Here is a 22,834-nt window from a genome sequence, read left to right as displayed (position 1 = left end):
CTGAAAGCCCTATCATTCATAGTATTCACCACCCAGGTCATGCTCCCTTCTCATGCCAAAGGTCTTGCTAAATTTCAAATAGACAACAAGCACTGCCCTACCTCATCTACCTTTTAGTTTACCTCTTTAAATAAAAAAAGTTCCTCAGGCATGATTTCCTATGCACAAAGCCATGCTAACTCTTCCTAATCAGACTTTTATCTCCTTTGCACTCTTCAAGATGTCTCCATGCATCGTGGCCTTAAAAAAAGAATAATAGGGAGGGAAGCTTATCAACTTGAACTCTGTGATGTGTATGTCCAAGCACACTCCTTTGGTATCTGTAAGAAGCTGTACTCGTACAGTATATTGCTTTCTTTTATCGGCTCCAGTATAGTTCAGAATGGGCCAAATTCATTGCAGAAAGAGAATTTAAGTTTAACTGTACTTGAATACTTCTGACCTAAATATCATTGGTATATGCTGTCAGTGAATGTCGTGCAGACAGTGTGAGACCTCTTGAAAAGCTTCTAACCATATTTGCTTTTGCTCCCTATCCTTCTGAAAGTTCATCCCTTTGCTCCAAGGAAAGTCCATTGCCATGATATTTGAAAAAAGAAGCACCAGAACAAGAATCTCTACTGAAACAGGTAAATTATTTCCCTTCAAAGAGTAAAAGGTGCCGCTGACCTTGTCAAGAGTGATTGCATGCATGTTTTATTCTGGAGGACAGAGTGGTCATTTTATTTTTAACATTAAGGAAAATGTGGTTGAAGGGCCATAATTAAGAATTTTTATTAAGGAGTAGGCAAATTGATTTCCCAAAGAAAGTAATCCAATCAACTCCTAACATAAATAAAATTGAAAATTAATTCTGACTAGCCATTTGTGATTATCACATTAGGTTACACATTACACATTACACATTACACATGTGTAATTAGGTTACACATTTGTGAAAGTTACTTAATGATCTGAGAAGCATATCTTTTTCTGGAGTAAAGCAAAAAATATAAGGCTGAACTTCAATTTAGCTGCTTTCTAACCTGAATGACTCAAGACCAAGTCACCTCTAACTGAATATAGAGTAGTGATTGGACCTAGGAACCTGTAGTTCATTTTTACCATTCACCTTTCTGCTATCCTAGATCAATGTGTTAGGGACGTGCATGAGCATTCAAAATTAGCTCTTCTATCACTTAGTTCACCGTCATCCACTGGCGTGAATGGACTTTCTTTCACCCATGAGATGCTGCTTTTGCTAGAAGGAGTAGCATTTAATTGAATAGACAGCGGGGAGCCCTCTAGTTGATCTATAGCTGTCCTTGTGATGGTACACAGGGCAGCTGGGTAGGAAGTTCTGGGATTTTAAAACAGCAAAGATGAAGTAGCCATGATGTGCTTCAATGTCGGTTTAATATGTGATTAGGAGGAGGACCAAGAGGTGATGGAAAACACAAACGTTTACTATAATTGCTTTTTCAGCTGTTAGATATTTTAGGCTTTGGAGGTACCACAGAAGAATCCTCACTTGGGCTTACTGGTCTTTTAGATGTGTTGTTGAAAAAATTACGAGTCTTACTGATTTCACCCAGGTATTCTGGAGAGAAAGCAAACTAAGGCCCTTGAGGGCCTCCGCCATCAGGTTTATTTATATTCTCTTTATTATGTTCATTTTAATGAAATAATTTGTGATAATGCCAGCTCCCCTTGGCATCTATTAATTAAATTCTTAAAGTCGTCTATAGTAATAACATCTTTTTGAAAGCTGAATTTCTCATCCATGCCTTTGTAACTCCCCAGCATTAATATAATTTCTCTCCACCTGCACTCCTTCATTCTACTCGCCATGTTTGCTACTTTAATGTCGGCATATTCACCAGGCGCACAATAGAATCCTTAGTGACTGAGTGAAGCTCCCAGATCCCACAAGAGAATTTCATCTTCGACAGCATTCATTGATGTTTAGGCTGCACAAGATTGCCTCAACAATCCCAAAGTTGCTGACTTCTACTGAGACTCTGTCCAGTCCTGTCGAGAGTGATCCATTTCAATCACTACTCTGTTTTGAGTTGGAGACTTTCAGGTTGGGAAGCAGCTAAATTAAAGATCAGATCAGCAATAGGGTGTATACTGAGGAACTGGTTCAGTACTACACATCCCACTGCTGATCCTTTCATGGGGTCATCACTGCCATTTGGCATGCCATCTTCAATCAGGATGGATATTATGATGAGTGATGTCTAACTGGTAAGTTAGTAAAACTCAGGTCAATAATTAATTTGAATTCCTAATGTTGGAATGGGACTGACTGAATTAGTGTAAGGAATCTTCACTCTATGTAGAGCCTACTAGCTTGAAGACTCTTTTTGATCTTCATTGCTGTCATTTTTAGATGGTTTTCATGATGGTTTTCTCTGGTCAATGGCCATGGTCAGGTAAGGTAAAAATTCTTCTTTCTTCAGCCTCTGGCCATTCAGTAAAATGTTCAGCTCAATCGTAGTTCTGGCAAGGTAAAGATGAAACATATTGGTTGGCTTGATGGTTTGGAGCTGAAGGCCTCACGTATTCCTGTAGCGAGCCATCTTTGCAATGTCAACATCTGAAATTTTCTTCATCTCAAGGAAAGCCGACCACTGTGACCAGAGCAGATCTTTTCTGCTTGATGGATTTAGTGGCAGGTTATTGGTGTACAGATTAAAGAAATTTGGGAACAGACCTCTAGAGTAGTGGTCACCAACCTTTTTAAGCCCAAGATCCCCTACCTTGGCCTTAGTGAAAGGCAAGATCGACCCCAGATCAATTAGTTACACGCATGCACACCGGGGCAGAAAAGACTGGAAGTAAAACCCCGCAACCCGGAAGCAGAAATAATGTATAAACACCGGGGGGTACCCACCCTGTTTTGCACCGCGGACCGGTTTAATATTGACAATATTCTTGCAGACTGGCGGACGGGGGTGGGGGGTGTTAAACACAACAGGAATACGACGATACTGGAAGCAGGTTCTTTATATCCAGTCTATTCTGCAATTTAGTTTTCGCGGCTTTCGGCACTTAGCTTCTGTCCCGCACTGCTCACTTTATTTTCCGCTGGAAAAACTCAACAGGTTTGTCTTTAAGTGCAGGGTGCTTGGACTCAGGGTACTGGAGCAGTTTTGAGGGCTTCATTGCCTCATTAGACAGCCTCTGGGCCCGAACTCCAGCCTCCCGCGCACCAGACGCCTTGGCCAGGTGTGGCTGGTCGTGGGTGGGGTGAGAGGACAAGGGAAGTGCCGGAGGTCCCCGTGCCGGGGCCGCAGTGGTCGCAGTCCGGAGAGAGCAACTGACTGAGCGAGGAGCGCAACAGAGCACATGCCCACCCCCCTTGTAGGATCTATCGGCCGACAAAAGTTTGCTTCAATAGATCGCAATTTAATTGTTGTGCCATGTTGTTTCTTCAGCCCACGAGCCTCAACATCTGGAAATGGCCGATTACATGAAGGGGATGCTTACGAAACGCTGAGCCCGAATTAGGTCGTCTGCGAATATCTTCGCACCGGGTTCCCCACAAACATTCGCTGTGCTAAACAGGTTTAGAGGTGGTGCCCATCTGTCCGCGCTCCAGGCCAGTAGCAATGGCACTTCTCGCCAGCCACCCGAGACCAACCAGCGATCCCTGGTGTGAGGGTATCACTGAGTTTAAGCGACCGATGACCTCGCGTGTGTCAAGTTCAACAGTGGGCGTGACAGGGAACGAAGAAAGGTGCAGCTGACTCACGGCCCAGTGATTGGGAACCATTGAAGTACACTGTGTAGTGCAGGGGAGCTACACGCATGCGCGCTGGCCAGAAACAACGGAACAAAAACCCCGCAACCTGGAAACAATCTCTCAACAGTATTTGTGTATTTATTTTTCTTTTTTTTTCTGAATCTACTGGGAAAGTCTCAAAGATCGAGTAGCTGATCGCGATCAATGGGTTGGCGACCACTACTCTAGAGTAACAAATCTTCGGTTTTCTCCAAGAGCCACCATCTACATTCTGAAATGTATGCCTTGGAGTATGATGCCAGTGACAGTGGGTATTTTAGGAAGCCTCTTATTATTTATAATGGACAGACCGATTTACAATGGCATATCAGATGATCCTGTGAAGTTAAAAAGATGGCACCTATTTTCAGATATTTCTGTAAAGCATTTTTAACGCTGATAGTTCACAGAAGTATTTGGTTGCATGTGTCAGAAGCTCACTTGATTGAGAATCGTCATTGTCCATCTCTGGTGCTTAGAAAGTTAGACACTCCAGGGCCCTAAAGTGAAGAGAGCAGTGACACTGGATGATAACTTGATACCAGATTTGGGTTTTTACCAGTGTTGGAGATAATGCTGGTTTAAGATGGCACTGGTGAATATTAGGGACTTCTTGCTGGTGGCCAAAGAAAGAAGACAACTATATGCTTTGTTAATCGCTCTTTTTCTGGTAAGTGATCATTGCAAACAATAGCCTGTGACTTCCCTTTGGACATGAAGGTAATACAATGCAGCAGAACCAAGGTGAGGCAGTGGGCCCATCGCAGTGAGCAAGGAAGACCCAAGGTTTGATTGAATGAAGCGCCAGTCCAAATCAGAAATGTCAGGTACAGGCCAGATCGAGGCAGTGGGTCCAGGCTCCCGACCTTATCGAAGCAACTGAACCTGATGTTTAGACAACAATTTAAGCTCTGGGCCAAATCAGAAAGGTTGGGTACAAGCCAAATTGAGGGGGTTGGTCCAGACCCCAGAGTATATCTGAGTGACTGAACCCAATGGTTGGATGGCTGGGCCAGGGTGTCAGGGCCTAAGGCAAGGGGTGGGCCAGTTTAGCTCGCTGCTCTGTGCCATTTACTTGACTCACGGCTGAACTAAGGGTGTGTGGACGGACCCTCTTTAAATTTCAGTTCTGAACACTGTTTGCTTGCTTTTATTTTTTTCACAGTTTGTTTTTTTTTGTCTTTGCACTTTGGATGTTTGACAGCTTTTTAATGGGTTTTTTAGGGTTCCTTTGTGGCTGCCTATAAGGGGACGAATCTTGAGCTTATATTAATGTATACATACTTTTGATAATAAATGTACTTTGAACTTCTATGAAAGAAAAGATTTTTTTGACATCTACCTGATGTTTGGCTTTCTTTGTTCATGGTGGCCCCAGTAAAGAAATAAGCCAGCCAAAACTGAGCAACTGCAACAATTTGTTTCAGAAATTCTGGAGAAATATTATCATGGCTGATAGCAGTGCCAGTTTTGATGCTTTGTTAACACTCCTGCGAGCTCTAAAATGATACAATCTCTGTGAATTCTTCCAGATCTCTGCTGCTGGTGTATCAATTCAGAACAAATCCCATTGATGCATTGTACTCATTCTTGCTGAGCTGCACAATTTCATTTCAAAGTTCTTACTTTATTTTCAGATTGGTCAACAACCCTTCTTTCTAATCTCTTACAATGTTACAAGTTTTCTGTATTCTTTCAATTGTGGGCATTGGATTGTACCTGAATTTAATTGTTGTGCCATGTTGTTTCTTTAGCCCACGAGCCCCAACATCTGGAAATGGCCGATTATATGAAGGGGAATTAACAGTCAACGATTCGGGCCAAGACCCTTCAGTCTCAGTCCGACATGTCGACATTTCCTGTCGACATGTCCGACAGGAACTATGTTCCAGATGCTGGGAGAGTCCAGTACCAGAGGGCATGGTTTGAGAATAAGGGGTAGGTCATTTAGGACAGAGTTAAGGAAAAACTTCTTCTCCCAGAGAGTTGTGGGGGTCTGGAATGCACTGCCTCGGAAGGCAGTGGAGGCCAATTCTCTGGATGCTTTCAAGAAGGAGCTAGTTGGGTATCTTATGGATAGGGGAATCAAGGGATATGGGGACAAGGCAGGAACCGGGTATTGATAGTAGATGATCAGCCATGATCTCAGAATAGTGGTGCAGGCTCGAAGGGCCGAATGGTCTACTTCTGCACCTATTGTCTATTGTTTATTCCCCTCCATAAATGCTGCCTGACCTGCTGAGTTCCTCCATTTATTTTGTGCATACTGCTTTGGATTTCCAGCATCTGCAGAATCCCTTGTGTTTCCATCTGGAAACGTTTCCCTCATTGAAGATGTTCAAAAGCATTGATGCTAAAGAACAAGTTCTGGCCTGGTACCACATTATGTAGTCTGGCATCAAATCTATGTTTAATTATGTTTCTGTGAAACATCTTCAGAGGTTTTACTACGTCACCGGTGCTATATAATGCAAGTTGCTGTTTACTCTTATTGTGTTTGATTTTTCTGTACAATATTCCTACTTTGCCAAGCTACTAAAGTACAACCTTTACTTAGTCTGTGCCTTCCCACTGGCAGCGAATGAAAAGGAAGAGGCAAGCTTACAAAATAAATGAGTTCTAATCATATAGAGGGTTTCAGATTATTTTAGCATTTTTGCCATTATAGTCTTGCTCAGCAAAACCAGATTTCTTAACATTGTGTTACTGATTCACTACAGTATAACGCTCTGTAATCTTCCAGTTTCAGTAATTCTGAAGATGACTTTTGCATCCTTGAACACCAGCACATCTGCAGTCCACAAACAAAATAATTTAACGTCCTATCAAGACATTCTTTAATCTGTGGTTACTGGTTATTAATTAATGACTTTTCAAAATGCAGTTCCAAAGCCACTTAATAGAAACCTTGCAACATTATTTGTCTATTTCACAAAGGTAACTGAATCCTGGGCAAACAATTGAATGATTTACTTCTTATCATGTAGTAAGTCAACTGTGGAAGGACAAAAACTGAAGGTATGTAAATATATAAAAGCAAACATTTCAGTAAGGTGACTTTTTACTGCTTATTTGCACTGGTCTAGGTTTGGAAAAGCAGAGCTCTAAATGTGCAATTAAATTTGCATTTCTGCTGGATTAACTAAGAATTTTTTCAATGTCTTCAATTTATCATACAAAATCTTTGTATTTAGTCTGTGTCCTCCCATTGGCAACAAGTGAAAAGGAGGAGGCAAGCTTACAAAATAAATAAATTCTAATCATATAGAGGGTTTCAAAATATTCTAACATTTTTATAGTTCTGGAATTGTTTCTATTCTGACCCCTCTGATTGCAGCTGTGATATTGTCCCTGATTAGTGGTGCAGCTCACCCCACTCATTTAGGTCCCTTACTATTTCTCCCAAAACACAATTTGCTGGTTAATTCAAATTCCCTTTCCACATGAATAAAGACTAATGAAATTTACTGTCAAACACTGGGAGTGGACAACATTTCTGACATTATAAAGAGAGCAGTTTTCTTTGATCTTCCATTTTTGTTGAAACTCGTGGGATTAAAGGCATGCTATGGAATTGGCTAGAAAACTGGTAGAGCAGGTAAAGACAAAAGGTAGCATTTAATGGTAGGTACTTAAATTAGCAGTATGTGCTGGCCTCAAGGAAGTGCAGAGCTGCAACTATTCACATTAATAGCAAATGGTAGAATTGAAGTCAAATATCCAATTTTGATGATAACGTAAAGATAGAAGATTGGTGGGAATGCAGAGTGGATCCATCAGTATTCTACATGGACTCTGGGACTTCAATTACAAAAGCTTGGATATATTCACTGCATATTTCCAATGACTGGGAAATCTAGGATATGGAGCATTATCGAAAGATAAGGGCTTTTTATCTGTAAAGGGTGATGAGATATGGAGCTCTCTCACACAGATAGCAATTGGTGTTAGTTAATTTGTTAAATTGTAATTTATACATTTTTATTAATAGTATAGAAAATAGGTGCTAAAGGCAGTTTATATGCAACTGAATAAATTCATAATAGTCCTACATAAAGCATTGATTGCTCGGTATATTATAAAGTGTCATAAATTTTCCATGTTCGTGATTAGTTTACTGAACCAAGGGCATCATGAAGTAGACAATTGTCAGATTTCTGATGTGTCTGGCCTTAAAAGCAGAATTTGGTATCAATTGTTTTCAGTATTGTAAACTCATCCCAGAAGTGCATCTAAAGTTCATGCTTACGAGCCACATCCTTGTAAGTAAACTTTGAGCATACTGTACCTGTGTATTGCCTCCAGTTAGGATTTAGTATTAGGAATTGCTAAAGTTCAGTGTAACTTGACTGCTGCTGTGTAAAAGAATGTGCTGTTGATAGAGGAGAAAGCCAAGTAACTGAATGCAACGGTCAGAGGGAAACAGGAACAACTCACTACTGTCACAGTTTAGTACATAAATCCCAGCAACTGCTAAGACCAACGACTGAACAAATTCATGTTTCTGGATTACTGACATAAAAGAGAAGAAGAATTAGAGGCAATTCATATTAAGACATTGCTGTTAAATCTGTCATGCATTGGGGTTCAGATAGAGTAATTAGGAAGGACCTATTGCAGTTAGGCAAGGGGTGTAGATTTGAAACCATTAGTAAAAGAATCGAAGGAGAAATGAGGAAAAGCTTTTCTTCATCTAGAGCAGATAGGGGTTTGGAGCTCTCTGCCTGAAAGTAAAGACAGGACCTCTCTCCACATTTTTTTTTTAAAAACACACATCTACAAACACGAGGAAATCTGCAGATGCTGGAAATTCAAGCAGCACACACAACATGTCTGTTGCTTGCTAACCTTTCTCCACTACTTACCTCCTTTTTTATATGGTCTATTACCCTTCTAAATTGCAGTCTAGGTGAAGGGTCTCAATTCAAAACATTTACTGTCCATTTCTCCCAATAAATGTTGCATGAGCCACTATTCAGCCCAGCATCTTGTGTGTAGATCCAGATTCTAGCATCTGTAGTCTACATTTTAAAAGAGCGTAGGTGTGTACTTGAGAAGGTGGCTGGTAATCTGCAGGAATGTAGGTTTGAATTGGGGAGTTCTTCATTAGGAAATGCAGACACAACTCGCCCACTGCTCTCCCATGTCGTAAGATTTTCAGTGATTATAGCCCTCATCCTGGAATCTGAAATGCAAATCCTCAGTGTAAATTCATACTTCTGGTGTAAAACTTCAGTTTTAAACAGCACAATTCATCAAGGTTGTGTGTATATTGTGAGAATGGTTTCATTTCTTACTTCAGACAGGGTTGCTTCTTTAGTGTCACAACTATTAAAATTTTGCTTAAACTGTGAGAAGCAAGAGAAAATTTTTGGTTTCCTTTCTCAATGGGACGAGCTGGCACATAATCAAGAGTAATTTGGAACGCACTGTTAGTGCTGGCTAATTTTGGTGAAAGATGTAGATATTTGAATAATCACTGTATTGTAAAGACATTGTTATTTTTCAGATTGTGAGAATGTTCAGCTAAAATTCACTGTGCATTTAAATTTAGTACAGATAAATGAATCTGTTGTTTGGACTTGTCTGACCAGAATGTGAAGTTAAGAGAAATGCGTGGGGGAACAGCAACGTGACTAGTACACTATTCTTAAGAGTTTCAGAATTGCAGGTCTGAGGGAAAATGCATTCGTGACTAGATATTGGACAGTATCAGCGATAATGAAGTATACAGGGTTCTTTTATTTAAAATGTCAGTAACACTGAACCTGGGAAAGTAGGGAGGTTCAGAATTCAATACTTTTTTTAAAAATGCAATTTTTCTTGGCACTAAATATTTTGTTGGCAAATATACAATTGGAATGGAAAATAAATCATAACTAAACTTTGCATTGTGCAACTTCTGAGCTTGTGGAGCTTCAATCATGTACTTCTGAATATTTGCTTTGATATTTTGCATCTCGATGAATATGATGGTAGTTTTTTTTTACCTTTAATCGTATTTTTCAGAAAATGCTGTAGGATTTTTTTTAAAAGCTCTACACGTATATATTCTAAGTCAAATACAAAGAAAATGCTGTAGGATTTTTTTTAAAGCTCTACACGTATATATTCTAAGTCATCCTTCCATGAGCATATTCTCTTGTGGTGGACTTTGAAGTGAATTCTAAAATGCCATTTAGCATAGGTACATAATCTGTTTTGCATGGCAACAGAATGAGAAATTAACAATAAATGGAAGTTGCAGCTGTAAAATTGATTGAATTAGTTTACTTAAAAAGATTGTTGCACTTTTTTTAAGCTTGTATACAAACCTGCTGGATTCTGCAAAGTAACAGTAAATTGGAAATAATGAAAGGAAAATTGTGGTGTTGGAGGTTTCGGAGTTGGAAATTGTTTTGGGGGAGGTGAAGTGTTGGTCGCTCAATGGCTTGAAAATGATTTTTTAAGATGATTAGTAAATTGCCTCAAAATTAGCCCCCTATATTTGTTGCACCATTGTTGGCAAAGTGTCTATCATTTCTGATACATCAACATCCCTTGCTGCTAGATGCAACATTTAATACTGTTAATAAGCTGGAGAGAATAATATAACAATGAAGAGTGAAATGTTGTGCAGAGTTTGAAACTGCTCATCAGCGGCAGGTTAAAATACCTCCTTTGGTGTATGGAAGTACAAGTGAAATGTGGGAAAAAGGAAAGAGTTTGAATCTACCCCAGTAGATGGGAGCCAGACTGGGAGCCTTTAAAACTCTTCCTTGCCAACCTGCTGGTGATCCCTCACATCTCTTAGGTGCTGAGATACCTGTTGAAAGCAGATGGAATTCTCAAAAAAATATAAAACATGTCAATGGGGCCTCAATTACAATAACTTGGAATATCTTGACCTGAACGGGAAAGGCACTTTTCTTCAAGTGAAGTATATGAGGTGGATGAAGGGGTCCTTCAGAGTAAATGGGGAACATTTCCTTTAACAGTGACTGGAGGAGCAAGCTGATCAGAGCCTTACAAGGAGCAAAATTGACTCCTTGAGGAGAGGGAAGTATTTTAATAATGTTTAGTCCAGCCTGAAGAATAGTAGACTGTACAAGCAATGAATAAACATTAGTTGTTTAACTAAGGGCTGAGAAGGTGTGAAAATTGTATAATACTGTATTAATAAATTCTTGAATTGCCCTGAAACAACCTGGAAGTCCCTTGGTGGGTAGAAACAAAATCAGTTGTGAGCTTCCTGGTCTAAGAGTACCTGTACTGGCACCTCAATACAGTATAGGGAATGTCTGCTGTTGTGTTTTTTTTTTACCCCTTGTAGGGATTTGTATGTTTAGTTTACATTTAGATGTACGTTATGTTTATAGCCTAGTCATCATAAGCAAAGCCCTCCCTTCCATAGAGTACACTTAAACAGAGCCCTGCCACAAGAAAACAGGATCCATCAAAGACCCCACTATTCAGGCCATGCTCTCTTTTCACTGCTACTATCAGGCAAGAGGTACAGAGCCTTGGGTCTCACACCAGTAGATTCAGGAACAATTATTTCCCTACAACTATCAGGCTTTTGAACTGGCGTGGATAACTTCAATCACCACTTTTCTAAACTGATTTGACAACCTACAGGCTCACTTTCAAAGATTTTACAGTTTCTCAATACTTTTTTTATTTATTTGCACTGTGATTGTTTGTTAGTCTTTGTTTATGTATAGTTCTTAAAATTCTATTTTTCCTTGTAAATGCCTGCAAGAAAATGAATTTCAAGGTAGTATATGGTAATATATATGCTCTTTGATAATAAATTTACTTTGAACTTTGTTCAGGCTCAAGAGATTGAATTACCTTCCCGTTGTATTGTGCTTGAATTGCAGCTTTCAGCCACAAGAGGGAGATATCAGCCTACTCATTCTAGTAGACCACACAGCTTTATTGCTTTCTTTTTGTTTTGCAGAACAATTATGTAGTCTTTTTCCCCGGTGCTAGAAGCACTAAATTTGACTAAATTATAAGCATATATCTCTTTCTTTATTACACCTGTTTTTGCATAGAGGTTCTATTTCAAGTGCACAGATGGTCAGCAGTGCCAGAGCAAATATTTTAAAGCAGTGACACACTGATCAGGGAATGTACTTGATTCCTTCATTAGGCAAAACTGCTTCTGTACAAGTTTGAGATTGATTTTGATGAGGATGGCAGGCAGACTACCAGAGTATCCATTCAATTAACACTCACTGGCGCTTGTATGTCGTCCAACTCCCAGAGCAAAGAAACAGAACAAGAATTGTGATTGAATGTAATTTTGATGGCATGAATATAGGCAATGAGTTAGATGTCAGAGTTTAAGTTGAAATATAATATAACACTGCTGACAGAATTTGCAAAGTAACATGTGGTTTTATTGTCCACAATTGTTTAGTCAGTATTTCCAAAGAAATGTGCATCATGATCATTGCCCATTTTGCATTTTCATAATTAGAGTGGATAAAGGCTTTGTTTCTACTATTATTCTTGAACTTTTCATGTGGACTTCCTATTATCTGGTTTCAAAACTGTATATATTATATTATAATCGTCTTTGACAACAAAATTAGTTTTGTAGGTAAGATGCTGCAGCTTGTGAGCAGCAAAGTTGAACTGGATGTAATCACATAGGTGTGGGGAGTGTAAATGGATGTAGTAATGTCACAATTGATTAAGTTTTCAGGGTAATACCTGATGATACTTGGTGGTATTGGTGACTGCCTGAAGTTGCTTTCAGCTGTATAATCAGTCAAAGACTATCGTCCACCTTTATTTACATGATGTGTGATGAAATGCAGTCTGTGAACGCATGGTACCTGTAGTCAGAGTCCTTGTCAAGTCTGCAGCTCGGTGGACACAGGTCAAAAGATAACATCATCATTTCGGTCCAGTGTTTTGTTTCTTTGTGGTGAAAGTGGATCCATTAATGCAATAAAGTAAGTAGATAGCTACTGTGGCATGCAGAAGTTTGGGCACCCCTAGTCAAAATTTCTGTTACTGTGAATAGCTAAGCGAGTAAAAGATGACCTGATTTCCAAAAGGCACAAAATTAAAGATGACACATTTCTTCAATGTTTTAAACAAGATTACTTTTTTATTTCTATCTTTTACAGTTTCAAAATAACAAAAAAGGAAAAGGGCCTAAAGCAAAAGTTTGGGCACCCTGCATGGTCAGTACTTAGTAACACCCCCTTTGGCAAGTATCACAGCTTGTAAATGCTTTGTGTAGCCAGCTAAGAGTCTTACAATTCTTGTTTGGGGGATTTTCACCCATTCTTCCTTGCAAAAGGCTTCTAGTTCTGTGAGATTTTTGGGCTGTCTTGCATACACTGCTCTTTTGAGGTCTATCCACAGATTTTCGGTGATGTTTAGGTCGGGGGACTGTGAGGGCCATGGCAAAACCTTCAGCTTGCGCCTCTTGAGGTAGTCCATTGTGGATTTTGAGGAGATCATTATCCTGTTGTAGGAGCCATCCTCTTTTCATCTTCAGCTTTTTTTACAGAGTGTGATATTTGCTTCCAGAATTTGCTAGTATTTAATAGAATTCATTCTTCCCTCTACCAGTGAAATGTTCCCCATGCCACTGGCTGTAACACAAGCCCAAAGCATAATCGATTCACCCCCGTGCTTAACAGTTGGAGGGGTGTTCTTTTCATGAAATTCTGCACCCTTTTCTCTTGAAACATATTTTTGCTCATTGCAGCCAAAAAGTTCTATTTTAACTTCATCACTCCACAGAACTTGTTTCCAAAATGCATCTGGCTTGTTTAGATAATCCTTTGCAAACTTCTGATGCTGAATTTTGTGGTGAGGATGCAGGAAAGGTTTTCTTCTGATGACTCTTCCATGAAGGTCATATTTGTGCAGGTGTCGCTACACAGTAGAACAGTGCATCACCACTCCAGAGTCTACTAAATCTTCCTGAAGGTCTTTTGCAGTCAAATGGCGGTTTTGATTTGCCTTTCTAGCAATCCTATGAGCAGTTCTCTTGGAAAGTTTTCTTGGTCTTCCAGACCTCAACTTGACCTCCACCTTTCCTGTTAATTACATTGTGAACTGAGGAAACAGCTACCTGAAAACGCTTTGCTGTCTTCTTATAGCCTTCTCCTGTTTTGTGGGCATCAATTATTTTAATTTTCAGAGTGCTAGGCAGCTGCTTAGAGGAGCCCATGGCTGCTGATTGTTGGGACAAAGTTTGAGGAGTCAGGGTATTTATAAAGCTTTGAAATTTGCATCACTTGGCCTTTTCTAATGATGACTGTGAACAAGCCATAGCCCTAACAAGCTAATTAAGGTCTGAGACCTTGGTAAAAGTTATCTGAGAGCTCAGATCTCTTGGGGTGCCTAAACTTTTGCATAGTGCTCCTTTCCTTTTTTCACTCTAATATTGTACAAAACAAAAATAATACACTAATCTTGCTTAAAATGTTAAAAAGAATGTTTCATCTTTAACTTTATGACTTTTGGAGATCAGTTCATCTTCTACTCACTTAACTATTCAGAGTAACAGAAATATTGACCAGGGGTGCCCAAACTTTTGCATGTCACTGTATATTTGAATGTACTCCAACACTAGAGCATAGAATTGTTATAGCCCATTTTGCCCAGTGTGTCTATGCTAGCTGACTATTTCCACATCCCATTCCCTTTTCAATAGCCTTTCAAATTTTTCTCATCATTTATTTATCCAATTTATATTTTTCTGATTTTCTCTTGAAGGCCTATTTAATCTACTTCACACATTCTAGCCACACACTGCATTTTTTTAAAAGTTTTTCCTTTTATCAACTGTTAATTTTTTTCACACTTTCAGGTTATAGTCCTTCCAGAAATCTACTCTCTAACCAGAAAACCACTATTTTGCATACTTCTATTAGATCTGCCTTCAGCCTTCTCTTTTTGAAAACAATAGTTGCAGCCTCCCTAATCTGCCTTTGTAACTGTGGTCCCTTAACCCAGAAATCTCCCACAGACTCTCTCCACACTCCACTTTGAATACAACGACATGGAGCGCTGTCACAGGAAAGTAGCATCCATCATCCAGGCCATGCCCTCTTCAGCTGTCATCAGGAAGCTACAGGAGTCTTGGCACCCACACCACCAGGTCCAGGAATGGTTATTACCTCTCAACCATCAGGCTCTTGAACTTGAGGGGATAACTTCACTCAACTTCATTTGCTCCATCATCAAACAGTTCCCACAAACTGTGGACTCACCTTCAAGGGCTCTTCATCTCGTGTGCTTGGTATTTATTGCTTACTTATTATTTTTTTTCCTTTCATTTTGTATTTGCACAGTTTGTTGTCCTTTGCGCATTGGTTGTTGATCAGTACTGTAAGCTGCAGCCTTTCATTAACTATATTGTGTTTCTTGCCTTTATTGTGAATATCCTTAAAGAACTGAATCTCAGGGTTGTATATGATACTTTTTTTTAAAAAAGAAGACTTATTTTGAACATCCTTCCAGGAATGTAAAGCGCAGGATTGAAGAACTTGCTTTTGCTGAGGGTGGACCAGTGTTATAACTTCAGCATGACTCTTTTCTTTTTATGTGCTCTTTCTTTATTGATAAAGCCCAGCAATGCTTGTGTCTTAACTTCTATCTTAATCTGCTCAGTGACTTGGAAATGCATAATGCCTCGTCTCTCTGCTCATTTACCGGTTTGAGAAGAGTAAACCTTACCTTATATTGCCTTTTCTCATTCTTCTTACAGAAATACATCACACAACATTTCTCCGCATTAAACTTCACCTGCCATGTGCCTGCCCATTCTATTAGCCTGTTTTTATCCTTCTGTACCTATCACTATCCTCCTTGCTTATTAATGTTCTTCACCAGGTTCAAGTTCATGCCATCATATTCCTTTGATACATTGTGCTTCAACTCTGCTGATAAGCCTTATCAAAAGCCTTCTTAATGTTGATATACCTCTGCATTGGCTCCATTGTCATCATCAGCTCTTTCTGCTACCTCATCAGAAAATTGTATTTAATTGCATTGTTTGTTCTATTTTCTTCCAGATCACTTCTAATTCTGTCCCAGACCAATATTGCTCAAGCTTTTCCCAACACTGAGGTTAAAATGACTGACTATCATGGAGGGATTAGTCTTTGTTCCTTTTTTTTTAACAAGGGAGTAACATTCCACACAGTTCTCTGGCACCACTACACACTATCCAAAGGCCATTTAAAATTCTGGTCAGTGTGCCACAATTTGGATTTCCTTCAAAATGCAAAGATACATCCCGTCAAATCCTGGTGATTTGTCTAGTTCAAGTTCAACTAACTTTCCTAATGCTTCCATCCATCAATTTTTAAGATTACTTATATCTCATCTGTCTTTTTCCTCACTATTACTTAGGAAGCATCCTTTTCTCTGGTCAAAACAATTGCCTTCAGTACATTAACACTATTTTCAGCAGCTCATTTTTGTCTCTACAGGCCCTACTCCTGTATGAATGAACTTTTGGCCATTTATATGGTTATACAGTTCCTCTGGGTTCTCGTTTATCTTGGAAGCTAATCTTTCCTAGTATGCTGACTTTGTCTCTTACTATGTCTTCACCACCCCCTAATTCTTTTGCAGTCTGCCAGCATTTACAACCCAGCAATTGTTATCAACAGGTTTTTCTGTGATGCATCTTTTTTCATCCAAGTAGGTCTGGATGTGTTTGTTCTTGAACCATCTCATCACTATGGGCAAACGATTTCGCTGTAAACTTTTTTTTTCAATTTACCCAGGCCAGATCTTCTCCCACCAATTGAAATTGATATCCTCCTAATTGTTTTTGCTTTTCCTTTTCTATAGCTGACCTAAATCTTGTGATGTTAAGATCAATGCCACCTAAATGCTTCCCTTGTAGGTGCCAGTCTGCCTTTTCAACACTGTATTCCAGCACAATTATCTTTTTAATCTCTTTTCTCTCCTTCCCTGTCCTTCCTAAGCGTTTTATGTCCAGAATTATTTAATGCCTAATCCTGTCCATTTTTGAGACAAGTTTCCTTTACATTATTTATCCCTGTAGTTTACCAACTTTATTTGCCATGAGTTATGTCCTTTCCATTGACTCCAGTAAAATCATTACACTGTCTTTATCTGACTGGAACTGCCTTCCACGTTGCTTTTTTTTTGCTTTTGCCTTTTTTTTTCTGTTTTTTCCTGACATTACCATTCTGTAGAAACTAAAGTGTGTTAATTGGTGAACTGAACTTGCCACATACCAAGCAAGGTCATGTGATTTTATGTGGAAGTTGTTTGCTGAACATCATTGTTCATATTTCACTATCAAATCAAACTTGAAAATAAATTATTATCGCTGTTGTTCATAAAAAGAACTATTATTGTCAACCCAACTAAAATTGAAGGCTTAAAATTCTTTAGCATAATAAGGATGGAGCTACGAGTTGAAAATCATCTTAACTTGGGGCAGAGTAAGTAATGTGGTGCTTAAGAATGATATTTTTGACCCTGTGTGGAAAATCAACTCGGGGTTTTCAGCTTTATTTTCCTGATATAAAATCTCCCATTAATGTCAATAGTTATACAAAGTCTGAAATTCATCTATAGTGCAAATGTAAAGATTACTGCTTTGAAAAATAATACTTTGTATTTGCATGCCTGATGCCATGCTGTTCTTTGTGCACACGGAGATCTGAGCTCCGGTCTCTCGTGTGCCTGTACAGTTTCACCTGTGGAGCTCAAGGTCATAGTAACTCAGCATCCTGGCCTGCAGATTATCCTAAGCTTGCTTCCACTGATCTATGCAACGTCTCAATATTTCACTGTATTAGAGAGGTTATCCAAGGAGAGAAGACTTTGTTTGTGTTTCCTTCAGAACAGAAGAGCAAACATGCGGGTTCAGATGCCTGTCTATATTGCAGATTTCCTCAATCTGCAGGCATATAGAAATCCCCCTGCCTGTGTCCTCTGGGTTAACTTTTTCTCCTGTAGAAACTCACCGCTATTTTTACCATGTCTCTCCAATCCTCTACTGCTGAGCAATCCCTCGCTATCCCCCTACTGTTGCAACAGTTATTCATTAAGTAACAGCATTGCTCTGTAGCTGGAGAAATTACACTTGTCTCTTCCTTTTAAAGGCTAGCTTCCTAGAATGCAAATAAGTTCCAACAAGATAGTTCTATTACAACTGTTTATTTACGAACTATGAAACTGATACTGTAAGACACTTTACAGGAAAATCCAGTGATTTGTTTGTGAACCTTTGAGTTGAAGCCAATTTCAGATAAACCACAAAGCTGTTTTAATGTTGTTAAAATAGGGTAAAACAATTTCTTAGTGAAACACTTCTAAGAATTTAAGTTGCTTATTTGTGGTGTAAACAATGGCTCACATTTGAAAGATTCAGCTGAGTCACTAGATGGCTCCCTTCTCAAAGAAATGTCTCTAATTAGTAATAAAGAAGAACAGTAATGCACTGTTAAGAGTTGTATCTGGCTGATGATACAAACAGCTATATATCCACTCTTTTAAGAACATCTTGATACTGGTAAAGGTGTTTTATTTTGGTATCACCTGAGGTCAAAATATTATTGTGGGGGAAATTTGGGAAGCAGGAGAAAGGATACGAAATGGGAATTGGAATCTTGCATTTTCACTTCAAACTCTGTATTAATTAAGGATAAAATAACAAGGGAAATGTCAACTCACAAATTGGAAATCTCTGCAGATGAGCACTGGGTCACAAAAGCAATGAGATTTGGTATGATGAGAGTAATTCTAATCTAATTTGGAAACTAAGAAACAAATATTTATTCTACCCAGATTTTGTGTCCCCATTTGATATTAGCATCGATTGACTTCAAATGGAGTAAACTCCTTTTCCTCAGCAACTGACTCTTCCCAAAGATTTACCTACCCCATTCTTTCATCATACACTCATCTCATTTAATCTCTCCAGCCGTCCAAACATATATGGACCTTGCCTTTTGTTCTCTTCTTCCCACAAAGCTCTCTATCCATCTTAAAATTCATATGCAAACTTATTCACACTTTGTTAATCCTCAGCTAGCATTTTTGACTTGTTTTGCACCTAATAATTTCTTTCCCGTGCATTTTTTAAAAATTGGTTCCCAGCTAGCCCCTGCTGATTATGAAACTGCTTTATTGTTTGAGACCATTAGAGCAAATTTTGTGTGTTGTCTATATTTTTTCACAACACACTATGCTGCAGACTAAATAGCAAAAGAAATCCTTTCTTCTGTTGGACCGACAGGGTATGGTACAAATGCATTATTCAATGGACATCTGTGACTTTGACCTTGAAGCTACCTCAGATTAATGTGGTCATACTGCTTGCAGCACTGCTGCAGTCCTTGGATGCCTTTTGGCAAACCACATATATTTTGCAAGCATTATTTATATGTTAGATTTCAATAAAGATACTACCCAGGAACCAAATAATGGGTACCTTGACATTCTCTAATTTTAATTTTAATCGCAAAACTACCTTTTCTTTCCCCCGTAGGATTTGCATTGCTCGGAGGGCACCCATGTTTCCTTACAACGCAAGATATTCATCTAGGAGTAAATGAGAGTCGTAAAGACACGGCAAGGTTAGTAGCAACATAAAAAATTAAAGAAAATGGGTAAAGATAATACAGTATGATGCTGAATGTGGTACAGTAATAGAAACTACAAAAAAAAATCGCCTCCAGGATTGAAGTGAAATTGCAAAGGAGTATCTCGAATGCGACATGCATCAGAATTTGTGGTCTTTAATAAAAGCAAGCCAGTGGAAGTGAAATGAAGAGACAAGTAATACTTAGTGTCAAGAGAGAACCAAGTGTCAGGTTACCTCTGTATCTGTCGTTGAATCCCAATGGATGAGTAACGTATGAAACAGTGATTTTCTCTTCTGCTTGACAATCTAGTAATAAGAAAAATATCAGCACTTCAATTACATAAAGAACGATGCTCAATAGAGTGTAAGTTATAAGCAGTTTAGAAATATTTTCCTTTTGCAAGATCAATGCCTAAGTTATATTTTACCACTTGTAAATTCACCTTAGCCCAAATACAGTGGATTCTGGTTAATTGGGCCAATCAAGGCAACTGCTTATCTGGGACAACTCTTAATGAACAAAAACTAATCGAGAAAATAGCTGGGTTCCCTTTGCTTATTTGAGACACTGTCCTACTCAATTGGAACAGGAGACTGTTGCTGAACAGTTTCTTGCTAGTGTCAATCATATGCACATGTGGATGTTAGACACTGTGCTGTGCTTAGAGTGAGCAGTTTTTAAATGGCGTCAATTGCACATGCTTGTGTTGTGTTATCCATTTGGACCAATGGACGCCAATTCAAAAAGCAGTCATTTTTGATCGTTTTTTTATTTGACTTTTCTAAAAATGGACATTTAAAGTCCACTATCTGCACGAACCACCTGTACTGATTTTCTTCATTTGCAGTCAATCAAATGGCATCGTACCCTGGGTGAATTCCTCCAATAACTAATACAGTCTTATAGTACTGTAGTAGTATTAGTGGTGTTCTAATTTGTTCTGTATTTAATTTAAATATATAATTTGTTCAGTTAAATGGTAGTTTGACTTTCTTTGTACTTTTTGACTATTTTCATGAAACTTTGGCTAATTGGGGCAGCTGCTTGATTGGGCCAAAGTGTACTGGTTACAAAGTGTCTCAACTGGAATCCACTGTATTTGGAAATTGCAAATTACATTCCTACCAGAAATTGGATTTGCTGAATAAATGCTGTAATTCTAAGTTTAAAAAAAAATCAAACCCATCATAAAATGTGCAGTTTAAAATACAAGATAAAGAAGCACATCTTTCTAATGCTTTGAAACATTAATGTTTTTGTGTTTCTTTTCTGAATATTAAAGAGCAAAGTTACCTTCCTTTATGCCTACCTTAACAAATTTTGTCCGTCCTCTTTCCATAGAACCATAGAACATTACAGCACAGAAAAAGGCCTTTTGGCCCTTCTTGGCTGTGCCAAACCATTTTTCTGCCTAGTCCCACTGACCTGCACCTGGGCCATATCCCTCCATACCCCTCTCATCCATGTACCTGTCCAGGTTTTTCATAAATGTCAAAAGTGAGCCTGCATTCACCACTTCATCTGGCAGCTCATTCCACACTCCCACCACGCTCTGCGTGGACCCCCCCCCCCCCACCAATGTTCCCTTTAAACTTTTCCCCTTCACCCTTAACCCATGACTTCTGGTTTTCTTCTTCCCTAGCCTCAGTGGAAAAAGCCTGCTTGCATTCACTCTATCTATACCCATCATAATTTTATACACCTCTATCAATTTCATTGGCCTCATTTAAATCCTCTAGCTGGAAGGACAGTTGTTAAATATACAACCTTTAACAATGGTTCTCAACAGTGGCTACTATTTGGTGCCTGGCATTGCCCAGAGTCACTACTTTTTGATCCCCGTAAAGCAAGAGGGTTCGTCACAGCCATATCCTATCATCACCTCAGACAGGGCATCATCCCTCAACCAACAATATTCATTAATGGAGATTTAATCACAAAAGTTCATATGGTCATTTGCAGCATTGTACTAACGATACTGCTGTAAGCATCACACAAGTTCACAGACTGCCCACACTATCATGAATTCAGCTGTAACAGCCAAATCACCCATGCATATTGTCCTCTCTCTGGAGATGACTGCATATCCTAACCTCCAAAGAGGAGATTGCCTTCACCGTCACTTAGGACTTTTTCAGCATCATCATGGGTAACTTCCTCACTGTGAGACATCTAAGACTTCATCCTTCTGCCATCCTGCCTCTCCTTCAATCGCCGCACACTTTGATGCAAACTGCTTGTGGAGCCAGCATGTACCTCCCACTCTACCCCCCCTCCCTTTCCCATGCACAACTTTACCCTTGTGCCTTTCCACTTTCCATCCACCCAAAAACATCTGCGCAGGGAATGCATGGACAGCAAAAAAAACTGCTAATGAAGAGACATTGGCGGTGAGGTTACAGACTCTGAGTGTGATCTAGCGGAAAAGGTCGGGTCAAAATCTGCTTGTAATCAGGCAGTTTTCAGCCAGGATGAGGGCAAGGAATGGTGCCTACGCCATTTGACAAAATTGCCCAATTCTGCTGCAAAGAACTCCTATGATAACTTCAACATGGCAGGCTAAAGAATTTTGGGCTCTGAAGAATTGGGCTGTTAGTAATTCTTCAGTTCATTAGTAACTTAGTCATTGAAATGCAGATATAGTTAATTGTGCCCTTGGTGTACAACCAAACAATGTAGTAGGCATGTCGAGAGGATAAATTGATCTTGGTGCTTATATTTGCATAAAGTATGTCATTGTGCTGCTGACTTTTTGTTTCATCCTAAGAAGTAAAGCAACATATGATGGTGCTTTTTGATTTTTTTTTTGGTGATTGCTTTATTGCTGCTAAAATGTTTTGTACAATGGGTGAAAACACACCACGGAAGTAACTGCTTCAGTACATGGAATGGGGACCCCTTATCATGGGTAACTTAACAAATCAAATTATCTACTTCAGAATGTAACCTGTACAACCATTTTGTTGAGTGCTGCATCTCGTTGAGTGGATTTGGTGAATCTAATTAGAATGATAGAACATAGGCAGCACAGCACGGGAATGGGCCCACGATGGTGGGCGGATCTAATTAAACTCTAAAAGCCTACCTAAACTAATCCCTTCTGTGCATATTCATGTCCAAGAGTTTCTTAAATGTGTATCATAATTGCCTCCACTACCACCCCGGCAGTGCATTCTAGGCACCCAGCACTCCCTGTTTCCTTTTTTTAAAAAATTAGATTACTCTAAACGCTTCCTTCAAAAGTCACAATTTTCAACTCATTTAATTGAGTAAGCTTCAGATTTCCACATGTATATGGGCCAAAGAAATACCAAAATAACTGCCATCTATCTGTTATTTAATTCCATCAGTGGACTCCACCAGTGACAAGTGTCCCACTTTGCTGGGGAATCTCCTTCAGTGATCCTAGGCTGGTCAAACCTGGCTTAGTATCTTTCTTCCCATTCATTTGAATGGAATTTTCATATGGAGT

The 22,834-nt window shown here is 39.2% G+C and overlaps 1 protein-coding gene across 1 annotated transcript in view; it reads left to right on the top strand.

Moving 5' to 3' along the window:
* otc (ornithine transcarbamylase) overlaps positions 1-22,834 on the top strand; it is a 46,442-nt gene that overhangs the window by 4,997 nt on the left and 18,611 nt on the right. The window contains exons 3-4 of the mRNA XM_073045560.1: positions 548-629; positions 19,266-19,353. Of these exons, the coding sequence (XP_072901661.1) occupies positions 548-629; positions 19,266-19,353 (170 nt within the window). The remainder of the gene's footprint in view (positions 1-547; positions 630-19,265; positions 19,354-22,834) is intronic.

Source organism: Hemitrygon akajei, chromosome 5 (genome assembly GCF_048418815.1).
Source record: "Hemitrygon akajei chromosome 5, sHemAka1.3, whole genome shotgun sequence".
Taxonomy (NCBI): domain Eukaryota; kingdom Metazoa; phylum Chordata; class Chondrichthyes; order Myliobatiformes; family Dasyatidae; genus Hemitrygon; species Hemitrygon akajei.
This window is presented reverse-complemented; position numbering and strand designations above follow the sequence as displayed.